At 41.8% G+C, this 18,934-nt stretch overlaps 1 protein-coding gene across 2 annotated transcripts in view; it reads left to right on the forward strand.

The window, feature by feature from the left end:
• The window catches only part of LOC121857103 (tetratricopeptide repeat protein 5-like), a 94,705-nt gene that overhangs the window by 51,923 nt on the left and 23,848 nt on the right, over positions 1–18,934 (forward strand). For both annotated transcript variants that reach the window (XM_042352978.1, XM_042352977.1), the window contains exons 6-8: positions 4,815–4,964; positions 12,333–12,386; positions 12,572–12,757. In XM_042352978.1, coding sequence (XP_042208912.1) covers positions 4,815–4,964; positions 12,333–12,386; positions 12,572–12,757 — 390 coding nt within the window. The remainder of the gene's footprint in view (positions 1–4,814; positions 4,965–12,332; positions 12,387–12,571; positions 12,758–18,934) is intronic.

Consider the following 18,934-nt stretch of genomic DNA (forward strand, 5'->3'; position numbering starts at 1 on the left):
ACCTAAGAGGAAAAGAGTGAGCCAGGTTTTAAGGCTGTATTAAAGGGTATAGCTGTACTAAATATCCATAATCTTTTAATTTTTTACAATATGTTTGGTATCTACAAGAGTAAAGTTAGACTTACAAACAATTGGACTTACAAACAAGCCTCAGGAACGTAACTCGTTCGTAAGTAGAGGAGCACCTGTATTTAAAATTTACGTTGATTATGGATGTCTGTCAAGCTGTACAATTGGCCAAGAAACAATATCACTTTTTTCAGTGTGATTCAATCAAATAGCGGTGTCCGGCAACTTGGCAGACACCGAGCAAGTGACTGGATGCCGTTGTTGTAAAATGGTACCGCAGAACGTCGATATAACACGAGATATGTTCCAAGAGAGGTCGCTTTAAATCAAATTCGCACTAAATCAAAGTGTTGTTTCAATGGAATAATTTAGTTTGGTATTTGAGAGAAACACAAGATACTCAAAAGACTGAGAGTCTACCCAGATGCACCTCAGCCCATCTCCTAGAATAAACAAAACATTGTTTTTTGTAGTATTATGTTAAAACAAACACTCATAAATCACCACAGCTAAAATTATGGGACACGAAATGGTCTGTTTACTAGCGATCAGCTGATGTGAGAGGGTGGTCGAGCTGGTGCCACACACCCTCCCCCTCTTGTCTGCCTTACTCCATCCCTACCACTCACCAAACACTTTCACTTTCCTCTCAACTTATTTTTGAATTACTTTAAGCTATAAAAAATTGATTTTCACTCAACTATAGGTTGGCAATTCATCCTCTGAAGATGCTGAGCCCAACTCGGCCAGCTCATCATCCACATCATTGTCTAGTGGTGTGGCTGTGGACGCATCTGACACTAGGGAAGTACTAGATGACGGCCGTGTCTGCCCAGACGTAGATGGGCCAGCTACCCCAGGAGCTGAAGGAATGGAAAACACTCATTAAATTATTGAATTTCTTCCACATAATTATTACATATCGTACACCCAAGTCTATTTTTCCAAGCAATATACACACAGTTTCATAACAAACTCACCTGGTGAGGATAATGGATGGAAGAATGAGGTGATTTTCTTCTGTTGCTGGGCCATAACCATCTGATCTAGCAGCTGAGAGCACGTATATGCAGCCCGATTCAACGCCTCCACCACTTGCATACTGCGTTCCATATCAGGGTCATGTTGCAATGTAGACTGGGTGGCAGAAGTGACATGCTGCATGAACTCCCTCAGCTTGGGAATTGTCAGTTCCTTACCCGCTGCTTGGGGCTTATCTGTCACTTCCTCTTCTTCGCCATCTCCACCATCTCCGAGACTTCTTCAGAAGTGAGAGAATCTTCCATGTTGACAAGCAGTTCATTCACATCCTTTTCTTAGATTTCTTGAAATCCTGAATCACCTCACTTCCTTAACGAGCTTCAGAATGTCTTTCACGTCCTCGCCTTCATCAAAGCTCTTGAAACCATGGACTACCCGAGGCCATAGATTACGCCACACTCCATTTAGTGTAGTTTCTGGCACACTTTTCCATGCAAGTGCAAAGTTAGCTATGGTATCTTTGATGGTGTAGCTCTTCCAAAACGTTGCTGCAGTCATATTGTTGTCCTTGTTCATAGCTTCAGCCATTTGCTTCATGGTAAACTTGAGATAATATCTCTTAAACAAGGCAATAACACCTTGATCTAGTGGCTGAATAAGTGAAGTCCTGTTTGGAGGGAAGAAGGTCAAGTTTACGTCCTTATTCACACTGCACAGGTGTTTGGAGAGGCAAGATGTGTTGTCCATGAGAACCAGGGCCTTGTTGCTAAGGTTCAGTTTTTGTTAACATTTTTAATGATGGGGTGGCATGGCTGATGTACCACTCATCGAAAATATCAGAAGTCATCCACGCCTTCTTGTTTGATCGCCAAATTATAGGAAGTTATGGGATTAGCACATTTTTCAAGGCACGAGGTCTAGCTGTGTGGTGGATGACAAGTGGCTTCATTCGTGCGGTGCCTGATGGGTTGGCCATGAGAAGAATCATCAGTCTGTCCTTGAACCCTGGTGCCTTCTTTTCACTCTTCATTAGATGGGTTTTCTTGGGCATTCTTTTCCAATACAGTCTAGTTTCATCACAATTCCACACTTTTCATTGAAAATAACCATTTTCTAACACTATATCCTTCAAAACTTTCTTCATATCCTCAGCAGCCTCTGCGTCGGCAGATGCAGCTTCACCTGAAAGCGTCACATTCCGTAGCCCCGTCCTTTTGATATATTTGTACAGCCAGTCTGTACTTGCTGTGAACTTGCTGTCTTTGATGGACTTCCCTTCCTTTTCAAGTATCCAAGACTGTATTTTGTAGGCTAGGTTTTGCAGCAAGGGGCCAGTGAGAGGAAGTTTTCGGCACTACATGTCTTCTACCCATAACTTAAGTGCTTCTTATGTCTCACCATACATAGCAGACTTCAGGTGGAGTTTACCCTTGGCAACATCTGGTGAAGCATAGGCTGCTCTAATTTTCTTCTCGTTGAGCTTGATAGTGTGGACAGAGCTCTCCAACAGTCCAAATTGACGCCCCACACTTGAAGCACCAGTTCCACTCTGCAGTGCTTCCCGCACCTTGTTTTTCTGCTCCAGTGTAATTGCCAGTGGTGGGCACAGCTAAACGAAAAGTTAGCTTCGCTAACCGCTAATCCGCTAACTAAAAACATAACTTTGCTAACGCTAAACCGCTAAACAGCTAAAAAAATTTGCGGAAGCTGGCGCTAACCGCTAACTTTTATTATATGAATTTAGCTTTGGTTTGTTTGTTTTTTGGCTCTAAAACCCTTAAAAACAGACCTAAAGAGCTGAAATTTTCATATGTTGTCTTGTAGCTTCGACATAGAGCTTTCCAAAAAGGTATAGCATGCCAAGATCAGATGATGATCAAGGTGTACACAAATAATTAAATGAACAAATGAAATTAACATTAGTTTACATTCAAGTTTCAACATACAATTTATAATCTTTATTTACTGTACGAAAAGACAGAAAGTATTAAACGAATCCAAAAACTATAGTACTGTATAACATAGGTAGCAATTAGCATCATGCCAAGATCAGATGATAATCAACTTATCAAGGTGTACACTGTACACAGTTTCACAAATAGTTAATTTGCATTCTCATACACCCTATCGGCCTTATTCATTATTCATGTAAATATGCAATACCAACCACATACACATTATACCAGTGCATTTTTATATAACTTATTGTTGGTCTTAGTCATTATACCAGTGCATTTTTATATAACTTATTGTTGGTCTTAGTCATGTAAATAAACAGAAAACTCTAAACTTTAATGAAAAGTAAGTTTTTAGAAAATTTTGTTTGGCGCACACCTTGGATGACATCCTGGCTATGAACTTATGCAGTACTTAGCATAACCAAATATATTGACAAAAAAAAATCCTAATTAAATTAACAAATACATGAGAAATGAAATTATACATTAGTTTACAATTACATTCTATGATTCTTTCAACATACACTGACAGTCTTTATTTACTGTAAAAACAAAAGTATTAAACTTTAATAATCGAAAAATTCCATTCACTCAGGCTGCAGTGGCTTGGCCTTCTCCATCGCCTCGAAATGATGCTGGTTGCCCTTCATAAACATCAGCCTCTCAAAGTTGCCATCTGACAGGGTGGCTCTCTTGGCCCTCAAGATATCTTTGCACGTACTAACACGCAGTCAGCCAAGCGTGCCTGACTGGCTGTTGGAGACACGCGTAGCGGCGTCACACGCTTACAACAGACAGGAAAAAACATGTATAAATTTTGTTAGCGGACTTAAAGTTAACGGAACGAAATTTACCGGGAGCTAATTGGTCCGCTAATGGTTTCCAAAGTTAGCGAAAACGCTAATCCACTAACGAGAAAGTTAGCTTCGCTAATTAGCGGTTAGCGGAACCGTGCCCACCACTGGTAATTGCTTGCCTTGATTTCTTGGTATTTGGGGTAGTTAATGAAGTAGCCTCTTGGACATAGTGGCGATGGTTGATGCACGTGGTAGAAGGAGATAGTGTCACACAATATGTCCGTTCACTTGAGTGTCAGTGCGAGAACTGAGGATGTGGGAGGGTGGCGGGCAACAGTGTAGCGTGGCCAGAGACGACGGGTCTGGCGGGAAACATTAGGCGTGAAACTTAAATTATTGTGTATTTACATTTGACGAGCCAGATTTGACTTGCGTAAAATAGGAAAGAATCGCTTTAAATTGATATGGTGTCCTCAATTTGGTGTTGTTTTAAATCAACAATTTTAAATCGATTCGCTTTAAATCGACATTCTACTGTATATGAACAAACTCCTGAGCCAAATTTCTCACTGCCTAACCTTTTTCTGGCATTCTCTTTTTGGTTGTACTATTGGTACAGCCTGTGTACAGTACATCTTTTGCATTTCATGAAGTTGAATCTTGGTAGCCATTCCTCTGACCACTGCTGAAGCCAACAGAGATCTTCCTTTAATGCTTTACCGTTCATTTGGTTTTAGGTTAGGTTAGTTTCCTGAATAACTCAGCGTTGTCCACAATTTAATGTCATTCATCCATCAATATTCTTTAAGGAACATTTGAAATTTCCTTAAGTTTGTTGAGTGAGAGATTTAGTCCTGACATTGCGATCTATTAAGGTTAGTCTAGATAGTCTCTTCTATTCCCTGCCTCGAAGATCATTCTCTCTTGATACCTACAGAGTTTTGGATAATTTTCACCAGTAAGTATTGTTAAGCTTATCTTTGGTGCTTTTATTGTTTCAATGTTTCAGGGTCTGGAGTATGCTAGGAAGGCTATCCATCTGGACATGAGTGATGGCCATTCATGGTTGGTCTTGGGAAATGCTTATTTGGCATCTTTCTTCACTGTCGACTCCAAGTTGGAATCTCTGAAGCATTGCAAAGCTGCTTACACTAAAGCTGTGAGTGTTTATTTTACCTCTACTGCTTGTTATAGTAAGGTTGTGAGAATTATAGTAAGGTTGTTTTATAGTAAGGCTGTAAGTGTTATAGTAAGGTTGTGAGTGTTATAGTAAGGTTGTATTATAGTAAGGTTGTGTTATAGTAAGGCTGTAAGTGTTATAGTAAGGTTGTAAGTGTTATAGTAAGGTTGTGAGTGTTATAGTAAGGCTGTAAGTGTTATAGTAAGGTTGTACGTGTTATAGTAAGGTTGTGAGTATTATAGTAAGGTTGTTTTATAGTAAGGTTGTACGTGTTATAGCAAGGCTGTGAGTGTTATAGTAAGGCTGTAAGTGTTATAGTAAGGTTGTGAGTGTTATAGTAAGGTTGTATTATAGTAAGGTTGTGTTATAGTAAGGCTGTAAGTGTTATAGTAAGGTTGTAAGTGTTATAGTAAGGTTGTGAGTGTTATAGTAAGGCTGTAAGTGTTATAGTAAGGTTGTACGTGTTATAGTAAGGTTGTGAGTATTTTAGTAAGGTTGTTTTATAGTAAGGTTGTACGTGTTATAGTAAGGCTGTGAGTGTTATAGTAAGGCTGTAAGTGTTATAGTAAGGTTGTGAGTGTTATAGTAAGGTTGTATTATAGTAAGGTTGTGTTATAGTAAGGCTGTAAGTGTTATAGTAAGGTTGTAAGTGTTATAGTAAGGTTGTAAGTGTTATAGTAAGGTTGTAAGTGTTATAGTAAGGTTGTAAGTGTTATAGTAAGGTTGTAAGTGTTATAGTAAGGTTAGGAGTATTATAGTAAGGTTGTGAGTGTTATAGTAAGGTTGTATTATAGTAAGGTTGTGTTATAGTAAGTTGTAAGTGTTATAGTAATTGTAAGTGTTATGTAAGGCTGTAAGTGTTATAGTAAAGTTGTATTATAGTAAGGTTGTGTTATAGTAAGGTTGTAAGTGTTATAGTAAGGTTGTAAGTGTTATAGTAAGGCTAAGGTTATAGTAAGGTTGTATGTTATAGTAAGGTTGGTAGTTATAGTAAGGTTGTATGTTATAGTAAGGCTGTATGTGTTATAGTAAGGTTGTAAGTGTTATATAAGGTTGTATTATAGTATAGGTTGTGTTATAGTAAGGTTGTATGTTATAGTAAGGTTGTATGTTATAGTAAGGTTGTAAGTGTTATAGTATATTGTAAGTGTTATAGTAAGGTTGTAAGTGTTATAGTAAGGTTGTAAGTGTTATAGTAAGGTTGTATGTTATATAGTACATGTAAGTGTTATAGTATGTTGTGTAAGTGTTATAGTAAGGTTGTAAGTGATAGTAAGGTTGTGAGTGTTATAGTATTGTATGTTATAGCATATAAGTGTTATAGTATAAGTGTATAGTATTATTGTAAGTGTTATAGTAGGTTGAGTGTTATAGTAATGTGTTATAGTAAGGCTGTAAGTGTTATAGTAAGGTTGTAAGTGTTATAGTATAGAGAGTGTTATAGTAAAGTTGTAAGTGTTATAGATAAGGAGTGTTATAGTAAGGCTGTAAGTATATAGTAAGGTTGTGAGTATTATAGTAAGGTTGTAAGTATTATAGTAAGGTTGTAAGTGTTATAGTATTGTAAGTGTTATAATAGATATAGTAAGTGTTGTATGTTATAGTAAGGTTGTAAGTGTTATATAAGGTTGAAGTGTTATAGTAAGGTTGTGAGTGTTATAGTGTTGTGAGTGTTATATTAAAGTTGTAAGTGTTATAGTACAAGTGTTATAGTATGTTGTAAGTGTTATAGTAAGTTGTAAGTGTTATAGTAAGTTGTGAGTGTTATAGTAAGGTTGTAAGTGTTATAGTAAGGTTGTAAGTGTTATAGTAAGGTTGTAAGTGTTATAGTAAGGTTGTAAGTGTTATAGTAAGGTTGTATATAGTAAGGAGTGTTATAGTAAGGTTGTGAGTGTTATAGTAAGGTTGTGAGTGTTATAGTAAGGTTGTATGTTATAGTATGGTTGTGTTATAGTAAGGTTGTAAGTGTTATAGTATATTGTAAGTGTTATAGTAAGGCTGTAAGTGTTATAGTAAGGTTGTAAGTGTTATAGTATAATAAGTGTTATAGTAAGTTGTAAGTGTTATAGTAAGGTTGTGAGTATTATAGTAAGGTTGTAAGTTATAGTAAGGTTGTGTGTTATAGTATATGTAAGTGTTATAGTAAGGTTGTAAGTGTTATAGTATGTAGGAGGTTATAATAAAGTTGTAAGTGTTATAGTAAGGTTGTAAGTGTTATGTCAGTATAGTATGTCAGGAGTTATAGTAATTGTAAGTGTTATAGTAAGGTTGTATATATATAATGTATGTTATAGTATGTCGAGTGTTATAGTAAGGCTGTATGTATAGTAAGGTTGTATTATATAAGGTTGTATGTTATAGTAATTGTAAGTGTTATAGTAAGTTATAGTATAATAAGTGTTATAGTAAGGTTGTGAGTGTTTATAGTAAGGCTTTAAGGTTATAGTAAGGTTGTGAGTGTTATAGTAGGTTGTGGAGTGTTATAGTAAGGCTGTATGTTATAGTAAGGTTGTATGTTATAGTAAGGTTGTGGAGTGTTATAGTAAATGTATGTTATAGTAAGGTTGTAAGTGTTATAGTAAGGTTGTGAGTGTTATAGTAATGTATGTTATAGTATGGTGTTATAGTATAGGGGTTATAGTAAGGTTGTAAGTGTTATAGTAAGGTTGTGAGTACATAGATATTGTAAGTGTTATAGTAAAGGTTGGAGTGTTATATATAGTAGTTTTATAGTAAGGTTATAAGTGTTACAGCCAGGCCATTGGGTATAAAGATGGATGTAGCAGTAGGGTGTCACACGGAGGCTCTCATACAGGAGGCAGAATTTTTTTTGAGTTTGAAAAATCGGCCCCATGGTATTAATGATGTAGTTCTGTGTGCAGAATCATGTGATATCTTCAGATTTGAAAAGTTTCATTTTTGCTGAGTAAATTTTGGCAAGTACCTGAAAATTCAATATTCCCACCCTTTTACCAACACCACTAAATAGCTTGTTGAAATAAAGTAAATATATCGAGTTAATTTATTAGGATGAAATGATCCAGAATAGTGAAACGAATGATCTTGACACATTTATTAGATTTATTCCTTTAAGCAAATCGTCAATACAAAACCGGTTTACTACTACGACCGGTGTTGCTGCACACATGAAGGTATGTCTTTCTTGCTTCTGCCACCTCATCACCTCCTGCTGCAACCACCTGAGCTCAGTCTCGCCTTCCTCCTCTCCTGGCTGGCACCGCGACTGTTAGCCTCGCTCACTTGCTGCAGCCACACAAGCAGCCTCTATACTCTGGGTGTGCGAGGCCCAGGCAAGGGACATGCAGCAAGGATTTGTCAGAGCTCTGGCTTGAACAGGTGAGGGCTGCAGGCAGAACCACTGCCAGCCTGGATGCTATCCAGATCTATGAGATCAGTGAGGGTCTTGGCACCTAGATTGACTTCAGGCGTCTTCCTGACCCTGAAGGAATCGTCACCAACTGATTCGTCATGCCCAGATCCTCTCATAAGTCTCATATCCAAGATCTTTTTGACTGCCACTCTTCTCTCCTCCTCATCCTTACTGCAGAGCATTGTCTGCAGAACTGCCTCGGGATGAGCATACCAGGAAGATCTCCTCACAGTCTGCTCCACAATCTGAACAACCTTCCTTGGCTGACTCCTCAGGAGCTCAAGCTGGAAGAGAACATGCCTCGGACCTTCGGAGAACGATGACTTGACCTTGGTGTTGAACCAATTTGGCAAGTAGACACTCACGATGAATTGAACAATAAGTCTCAGGTTGTGAAGCTGGTTCCCTTTCAGTTTATGATGAGCGACCCAAATTCTGCAGAACCTGAGAGCCGTTGTGAGCCACCTAGAATGTGAGACTGGACCTATTGCAGGTAAGCAAGTCTATCAGGCATGACCCCAGTTTTGATGGCACTGCAAATCATGTAACCATAGTACTGGTCAGTACTCAGGTCGTCAATGACAGTATGTGCAAGCTCAACGAGTGGAGGAGCCAACTGTGATTTTTCAAAGCTCAGTTTATTTCTAACTCAGTGGCAGAGTCCAGCATCTTGCAAGAGGACCGAGACCATCTGTTGTTTGAAAGAATCTTACCATCCAGCTCCTGGATCAGATGTCTGAGTGGCAACTCTCGTTGGTGTAAGGAGTCACAAACAATCAGACCAACTTCCTCCCAATCTTCCGCTCTATCCACTGTATGACCCCCTTGCCACCCTGTGTTCGTGTTGGTGCTGTCCCCTCAATGGCCTGCAGGGTCACAATTGTTCCTCTCTCTGAGCCAGTTCACAATGTTATCTGCCACTAACTCTCAGCTGGTTTCCTGATGTCATCTTTCTCTGGAGTGAAATGCCACAAATACTTCCCTCCTGGTTCACTGCAGCAGGAGTAGTGTTCCTCCTTCACCATGGCAGGGAACAACTTGTCAGAATCTCCAACTTTCATGAACACTTTAGTGTCATCCCTTCTCCCATCAAAGAACAAACAATTGATTCCATTTTCTCTTATCCCCTTATCAAACTCCTCTTCTAGGTTACTGACAAGTTTCTCCTGAGCTCTCCTTACTTTGTTATGATCTATCACCAGGTGAACATCATCAGGTGTTATCAAACCACCGTCAATCCAGGCAGCTGTTGCTATCTCTGCAGTTTCTCTGAGACCAGTGTGGTGTCGCATGCTGGCCAGAGCTATGCTCGGGATATCTTTCCTATTTCGAATCTTATGCCTGGAAGGTTTGGGATCATTATTTTCTGGGTTAGGGACAAAGTCACCATTCTCCTGGTCAGCACTCGGATCAGCCATGGGGAAGTCATTAAACTCTGAATCAGCTTGACTCCAATCATCGGCCTTTTTTACCTCACCCTGGGCCTTCTCAAGTCTCTCTTCCTCGGCAACTCTTCTCCTCTTCTGTCTCTCTGTGGCAGCCTCCTGTCTCTTGGACTCCGGAATATCTTGGCTAGAAATCATGAGAGCCCCTATACTGCCAGTCTTCTCTCTCTGTGCTTTGACAAATGCCAATTCGATCACAGTAATCTTCAGTTCACGCTTGCAAATATAGGAGATGTGGGCCTCGGATTTACAGTCACGATCGCATCCAAACTCAGGACAGAGAACAATTGGGCACTTGCAAGTAATTATGTCAAATAACTGGTCCAGTTAAGCTAAGTAAAGCTGTCCTTAACTGCAAGTTTTCTCTCCCAAGAGAGGTATAGTTTTGCCTTTTCCCTAACTGGCTAGCAGTCCTCAATTAATCTTCTTCTGACTTGTTATGACTGAGGCTTGAACTGGAGACAGGCCAGAGTGTACTGTGCCAAGACAGTTTTGGTCATATCACTGGCAATGTCTTTGTTTGTGTAAGTTCTTTGGTTCTTTTCACTGATTTGCCTGATTAAAACACCGTATCTCAAAGCATCTCTCAATGTAGGCAACTCTGACTTCAGGAGCTCTCTCCCAGACCAAGATAGTGACTGAGATGGCTGGATTTTTGGTTCCTCGTCCTGACACAAGCAGCCATCGCAAATATTATCAACTTATAAATGCATCAGAATCTGAAACAGAAAAAAATATTGTTAGTTGGGTTGTTAAAGAATGAAGTCAGAAAGCAATGTTCACTATTTAATTGTAATGCACTAATGCAGCTGTACGTTAGATTTTCGAGAAATTTCACGCTAAAATTTACCTAGCAAAAGGTTGCAAAATATTGAAACTGAAATTATTTTCTGTTTATATACACTAAAATCTACCAAAAAAGTGATGGGCCATTAGTTTTAGCTGATCTTCCCTCCTATGACACACCCTAATGTAGCAGCACACCTAAAATACACTAAATGTACAGTAAGTATTCTGTAACTGCCTGTGAAACTTTTGTTCAGCAATAAGTGAAGGACTCTCCTGGTAATAAGTACCTGACAGCTTTGTGGGCTATCCTGGGTTAAATTGGTTTACCATTGCTTTACCATTGTTATATACGGTGATATCTCCGTTAGCCGGAACAATTGGTGCAGAGCACTTCCGGGAAGGAGAAATTTCCCAGTAACGAGGCGACTTTCTCAAAGAAGGAAAAAATCCCTCATCCCCTGAACTTTCCTGAATTTTCCAGGTAATGGAAAAATTTTTTTCAGAAGTTCTAGAAATTGCCCATTACATCATCTCTTGAACCTTGAAAAATATCCCCCATCGCTGGAATTTTCCAGAATTTTCCGGGTACCGGAAAATTTTTCTCGGAATTTCCAGAAAATGCGTCTGATTTTCATCTCTCAAACCCGGAAGAAATTACCCCATCCCTGGAATTTTCCGGAAAATGTGCCCCTCGGAAAATTGATCCCAAAGCCGGAATTTTCCGGAAAATTCCAGCTTTGGGAATAATTTTCCAAGAAAATTTAAATTCTGGCTATCGGAGAGTTCCAGGTTTGAGCTATTCCGGCTAACGAAGGTATTTCTGTACATGCCTTCACTGTTTAAGCATACAGGAAACTGTATACTCCCACGGCCTACATGCACCGTATACCTCCATAATCTATATTCATACTGAACCTACATAATTTATATAAATGCCTGTCCAGTTGTAAACCTGTGTGGCACATTGTGTCACAGTCCCAGGGATGCTGGCTGTCTCAATGCATGCTTTAACAATGCAGTCCAGCTGGGACGCTACCTGTGGTGGCTCCTCTTCTGTCCAACTGTTAGATAGGGTGGAATCAAAGGCATTTTATCGTTTTAACTCTCCTCCTTTAGTCAATAATCTCTCTTCAGCTGCAATGTTGCTTCACTCTCTCTTTTACTTTAACTGGCAATGTTCGGTGGATTTGGCATCCGGTATACTGCCGGCAAGGCAGTGGACTCTTAACACACGTCTTGTCTGCTGTACCCACCATTTCTGTGTGGATGTCAGTCACACTAGAATAACCCATTATAGTACATCCTTCTTTCCTCACACAGCCAAACTGTGGAATGCTCTGCCTTCTTCTGTGTTTCCATTCTCTTACAATCTGTATCACATCAAAAAGCTGGTTTTCCAGCATCTTTGTGGTGTAGATTAGCATAAGCCTTTTTCTCTTCTATTTTTTTTCTTTTTACTCTTATTCCCCTTCCCCCCTTCTCTGGCCCCATTGTGGGTCTGTGACCTGTGCCTGGGTGGGCTATTCCCCATTAGAAAAATAAAATAAAATGGTTGTAATGCTCCAGCAGAGTTTTATGGATTGTGAGAAGACCATTTTGTGTAGCAGACAGCTGACTGGACAGATTATCACCACCATGAGTTTTGACTGAGACTTGAGTTATCAAATGATGCCTTATGTATAAATATATTAAGAGATTTACTCCATTTATTAATACCTGCAGGCAAATGACCCATTAGCTGTTGTCCTGCCAGAACTTCACTTCAGTAAATACCACGTAAGTTTCACTCACACACACACACTGCTACAAGTTGTCAATTATTATTATTTATTTGAGACATGTACTCATACAATGAACACTAACTGTGTATAGACATAACAGTTTGACTAATCAAATACTTACTGTACATTATCAGTGGTTAGGTTAATGTATTTAAAAGATGTTGTCTTCCCCCAACACAGGTTCAGTGGTATGAGGAAGACTATGCTGGAGCGCTCAGCAGCTTGAGACGTGCCCATGAACTGGAGCCAACCTGGATGGAATGTGAATTAAAGTTTGACGAATGCCTCAAGTTTCTAACCAAACTTTCACAAATGGTGAAGAGTAAAGGTCAACTGAACCAGAGACGACTGAATACATTAATGATGGTAAGCTCTCAGCCTCTAAAGGTAGTTAAAAGTCAACTGTAAGAAGACATTAGCAACACGTTAAGGTTACTGTATGTTTGAGGGACACTGTACATGCTTCATGACCTGGACATTGTATCAAGATGCTGATTATTGTTCCTCTTGACAATTGGTACAGTTGTGTACAAATGAGTGGAGGCCACCCAGTCCACCATCACAGTCGTGGAGTGCTCGCAGCAAGTTACGTGTAAGCCAAAGAACGGAGAGTAAAGGCCATAACAACGTCCAACCAATAGGTGGCGTTATGTATGCATAATTGTTGTTTTCTTTTTTCTAATTAATAATTATTAATATCTAATGACATAAGGAAAAGTGAACAAATATCTCTGTTCCTTCCTGTCCAAGATAATATCTTGGGTATGTTCTTTAAGGGGTTAATAAGATGTTTAATAATAATAATAATAATAATAAACTGTTTATTAATAGAGTTGCAGCCGGTGGCTGAAAATATACAGACTTACATTTGATTTAGACATAATGATATAATATGCATTGAATACATTTATAGGGCTGTACAGTACATAAATCAGGAGTTGTTTATTATTTTAACAATAGATGGGATGGTGTGTGTGTGTGTGTGTGTTTTTTGGGTGGGTGGGTGTGTGGTTGGGTGGGTGGGTGTGTGGTTGGGTGTATTGGTGTGTGTTACTTGACTGCCAGTTCACAGAAAACCTCAGTATTTGTCCAATTCAGTGGTTGTATTATAACTATTGTGACTTATTACCTAACCAATGGGTCGACAGAAGTTGATCTAGGAGTTGGTAGATGCTTCCAGAGTCAACATTAAATGGCCACAAGAACATACAGTATAGCCTTCAGAGGTGAAATAGTTGGTTTATGGGAGAGTTGATCTATCTTATGGGCCTTAGCACATCAACTGGGGATCACTAGATCAACGGTCAAACGACCCACAACGGGGCCTGGGGGGCGAAAAAAAAAGAACAGAAAGAAATTGAAAATAGAGAACAAAAAGGTTATTTTGTGTTAATCTACACCACGAAGATGCCGGAAAACCAGCTTTTTAACGTGAGACAGATTGTATAAGTATGGAAACACAGAAGAAGGCAGAACATTCCACAGTTTGGCTCTGTGAAGAAAGAAGGAGGTACTATAACGGGTTATTCTCGTGTGACCGACATCCACAGAGAAATGGTGGGCACCGTGGGCAAGACGTGTGTTACGACCCCACGGCCTTGCTGGCGGTACACAGGATGCCAAATCCACTGAATATTGCCCGTTAAAGTACCTGTAAAAGAGAGAGAGTGAAGTAACATTGCGGCGAAGAGAAGGGGAAGAGAGATTGTCGACTAAAGGAGGAGAGTTAATAAGATGAAATGCCTTTGATTCCAACCTATCTAATAGTTGGACAGAAGAAGAGCCACCCCAGATATGAGAGCAACTGCTCAGGAGTGAAGTAGCTACGGCATCTGTACAGCATTCCCAACTTTCGGGAGGCAGCTTTAGCTATACTAAGGATGTGTGATTTCCAGGACATATTGGAGGAAATGGTAAGGCCTTACATATTTATTTCAGAATTTGGCAGGATGATAGCGTCCTGAAATGTAATTGGTGGGAGATTGTCTAATTTACAAAAGTGTAATTGGTAAATATTGAGTTTTATTACTATTGAACTTAACCAAGTTTGTACCTCCCCATTCAGAGATGCTACGCAGATCCGCTTTGATAGAAGTAATGATATCAGTTCTAGAAACAGATCTAATTTGAGAGTTAGGAGGAAGGGGAAAATGTGAGGAAGAGTGAAGAGTAGAATCATCAGCATAATAATGGATAGAATTAGTTGTCGTGTGAAGTAAATCATTGATAAAAAAAAGGAAGAGAGTAGGTGAAAGAACAGAACCCTGTGGGACACCACTATTGGTAGAGAAAGAGCGAGAGGTCGATCCCTCGACAACAACTGCCATGGATCGGTTCTCAAGGAAGCTAGAGATGAGAAAACAAAGTGGGGGAGAGAAACCAAAAGAGGGAAGTTTAGATAGCAAAGACTTGTGCCATACCCTGTCAAATGCTTTGGAGATGTTGAGGGCCACGACGCAGTGGCGTAGCTAGAGTGTGTGCCGCCCGGGGCGGCCCTTGAGTTTGCCGCCCCCCGCCCCCCCGTGACCCTACAAAAAATACATATTGCACAGTGACTCACTCTTTTATATATATATATATATATATATATATATATATATATATATATATATATATATATATATATATATATATATATATATATATATATATATATATATATATATATATATATATATATGTTGTCCAGACAAAAGCCACCCGATCAAAGTAGGGGGGCTTTTGTCTGGGTGGCTTTTGTCGGGGGGGCTTTTGTCTGTACCCCAGTGAGGATAGTGTCTTAGTATAAAATCGCAATGCTGTGAAACAAAATCTTAATATTTAATCTCAGTACCGCAGCAAAAGTCACATCAATATTTTTTAACCAATACTTTAATATTTCTTACCTTATAGTATTATGTCTTCCAACGAAGTAAATAACTGGATCGAAAACACAAGAGAACTTAAAAGTCGTCTAGCCTCCCCTCGTCTTGTCACGATGGAGACTTGTGCAGAACTGAAGTGAATTGCTTGTAACTGGTGGATTGGTCGGCTGTACATGAACTGATATGACCCGAGACTGCATGGTTTTGCAGCTACTGGAGACGTTAATCCTTCCCTTTGTATCGGCGGCAAGTTAATCCTCGTCGTGTCTGACCTAACACCTGACCCACACCACATGAGCTCACTGGCGTACTTGTTTGAAGTTGTTTCCTTAATCCTCAACAGGTTACAGGTTGTGTGTGTGGCGGGGGGCCTCATAGCAAGGGTGTAGTTCATGACGTGGCCGTGATGATGTGGGTCAGGTGTTAGGTCAGACACGACAAGGATTAACTTGCCGCCGATACAAAGGGATGGATTAACGTCTCCAATAGCTGCAGATATGGGTGATGAGCAGACCCAAAAGTGCCGCCCGGGGCGGACCGCCCCCCCCGCCCCCCCCTAGCTACGCTAGTGCCACGACGAAAGTTTCCCCATAATCCCTAAGAGAGGATGACCAAAGATGGGTGCAATAGGAGAGCAGATCACCAGTAGATGTCACCTGGCGAAAACCATACTGGTGATCCGACAAAAGAGAAAGGCGTTCAAGGTGACTGATAAAATGGGAGTTCAAGATAGTTTTAAAAATCTTAGAGAGGGATGAAGTTAGGGCAATGGGGCGAAAGTTTGAGGGATTAGAATGGTAACCTTTCTTAGGGATGGGCTGAACCGAGGCATGCTTCCAAGAAGAAGGAAAAGTTTGGGTTTTGAGGCAGAGGCAAAAGAGGCGAGCAAGCACAGGGGCCAGGGCTTCAGCACACTCCCTCAGAACACGAGGGGGTATTCCGTACGGTCCATGCGCCTTACTCACATCCAACCTGGATAACACACCGGCAACCATAATTTAATTTATTTATTACGTTTTCATTTTTGGGTATATAACACCTTAAATAATGTTTCAGTAATTATATAAAGTAGAAGAATAGACCAAAACACATCAAAGCTTCACTGCAAAATATTATTAGTTTTTTGTTGTTCATTGGTCACTGAACCTTATTTTTCCCATGCATGATATTATTCTCTGTCTGAGTATTTGATGACCAGATGGCTTTCAAGGAACTTAACCCTTTCATTTAGCGAGGGTTGCTTCTACTGTACACACTGTGGGAGACTCAGGTGGTCCTTCTACTCAGGGGTAAAGGAAACACACTGATGTCAAGTTCGTAAGTTCTATTTCTGGGACAAACACAAAAAGGAGTTAAGACAGAGGTAAACAGCGTCCTGTCTTGGAATCTCTCTGGGTATCTCTCTCTGTGCATGCGCGTACAGCGCGCATGTGCCCAAAGTCTGAACTATCACTTGTGACAAAAGGGAGTATGATTATAATACATATAATACAGAGACCTGAATCAATAATGGTAAATAGTACAGAGTTACATATTACAGCCATATTCGTCTCATATATCTACACCTCCCTCCCCCCTCACGCTCGTAGTGCAATCTCGAGCGGACTCTTTTTCCAGGAGTCTTTGAGAGTGACGTGGGAAAACTGGGGGGTCACTGAATGAGGACTTACTTTTCTCGTCCAAGCAAGGGTTCACAGGGATATGGGGGAGGGGTTCACTACTAGGGGACGGTACTGAACGAAGGAAGCGGCAATTCCGCCACCATACCCGACCACTAGGGAGACGGACCTCGTAATCCCTGGTCTTGCCGCAACCCATGACAACCCCGACCTTGTCCCAGCGGTGAGACGTCGGGTCTTGAACCCGAACTGTTTGCCCGATACTCAACCTGGGAAGGGGTCGGGCGTGCTGATCGTACTGTGCCTTTACGTGGTCAGCACGGGCGGCTGCACGACGATCACAGTCCTCGGTCTTGGCCTGCCACTCCTTCGAGAAGGACTCAGGATGGGCAGGGACACATGACCGTAGAGGGTGGCCGTATAACATCTGTGCTGGGGAGGGACCTGTGAAGTTGGGGGTATTCCGCAATTCCAATAAACCCCGGTCAAACTTCTCACAGTCAATGTTGCCTGAAGGTGCCGTCTTGAGGATGAGATGCTTGACAGACTTTACGGCAGCCTCGGCATGTCCATTGGACTGGGGATAATGTGGCGAGGACACCACATGATAAACTCCCCATCGCTCCATGCAGTTCCGGAAGTCGTTGCTGGTGAACTGGGGCCCGCCGTCAGTCCTCAGGCGGAGAGGGACACTAACTTCCCGGAAGTAGCGACAGAACATACGTACTGTATGAGAGGCAGTAGTGTTGCCTCCGCAGGGAACGACAACAGGCCACCCTGAGAGCCGGTCGGCGATGACGAGAAAGGACTTTCCCGCCACAACGAAGAAATCCGCAGAGACGGACTCAAAGGGCCTCGTAGGGTTGTCGTTGTTCATGAGGGGTTCCTGCTGCTGACTAGGCTGCAGCACCTGGCATGGCTCGCAGACTTGAACGGAACTAGCGATGTCGGAGTCGATGCCTGGCCAAAAAACAGCTTGTCTCGCCCGGCGCTTCGTAGCTTCCACACCCCTGTGGCTGTCGTGCAGGTGGGCTAGGGTGCGGCGGCGGAGGGCGGCAGGAACCACAACTCTTGCTCCATACAAGACGAGGTCGCCATCAGCATAGAGGTCGTCCCGCATCTTCCAGTATGGGAGTAAAGAGCTGTGTAAGTCGTACCGGTTGGAGGGAAATCCCGAGGTCACGCAGTTCAGTAGACGGATGTACGAAGGGTCCGCTCTTGCCGCGGCTCGGAGTTCCTGAAGAGTCCTGTCGGCGTCCTGCGGTGGAGACTCTTCTGAGATGACGGCGTTCACGGTCACTACAGTCCTGAGGTGTGCAGTAGCATCAGCACATGCGATCTCGTCCTCTGGTGTGGGGTGGCTGACTGGGGCTCGTGACAAAGCATCAGGGATGCAGAGCAGCTTGCCAGCACGCCACACAGCTGTGAAGAGGTAGGGCGAGATCTTCTCCTTAAGGCGTTGGAGGCGGGGATTCTCGACCGCATCCAAGGAGTAGTGGTTCAGGATCGGGATGAGTGGCCGATGATCCGTCATGAGGTTGAAGTGTTGTAGGCCGATCAGATACAACCTACATTTGGACATGGCCCAGACGGCGGCTAACAGCTCCAGTTCGATGGTGGCGTAGCGAGTCTCGGCGTCAGTGAGAAACCGAGAGCCACACTGAACCAGACGAAGGCGTCCATTGCCGTGGTCCTGTAGCAGAGCGTATCCAATCCCGTAGAGGCGAGAGGCATCAGTCTGGAGGACAACTGGCAGGGCCGGGTCGAAGGAAGCGAGAACAGGTGGGCTAAGGAGAGCTGTCTTGACGCGACGGAATGCCTCATCATGGTCAGCTGTCCAGGTGAATGTTCTCTTGGGGCTCATCAGGGGGCGTAGGGGCTGTGCTGCAGCGGCGATGTCGGGGGTGAACTCAGCCAACTGGTTTACCAGGCCCATGAACGAGCGGAGGTCGGTCAGGTTGGCAGGAGTTGGGAAGTCCCGGATCGCGCTGACCTTTCCAGGATCAGCCGAGATGCCCTTGCCTGAGAGGGTGTACCCACAGAAGTTCACACTAGGTGCG

Source organism: Homarus americanus, unplaced genomic scaffold, assembly GCF_018991925.1.
Source record: "Homarus americanus isolate GMGI-L3 unplaced genomic scaffold, GMGI_Hamer_2.0 scaffold20465, whole genome shotgun sequence".
Classification (NCBI taxonomy): domain Eukaryota; kingdom Metazoa; phylum Arthropoda; class Malacostraca; order Decapoda; family Nephropidae; genus Homarus; species Homarus americanus.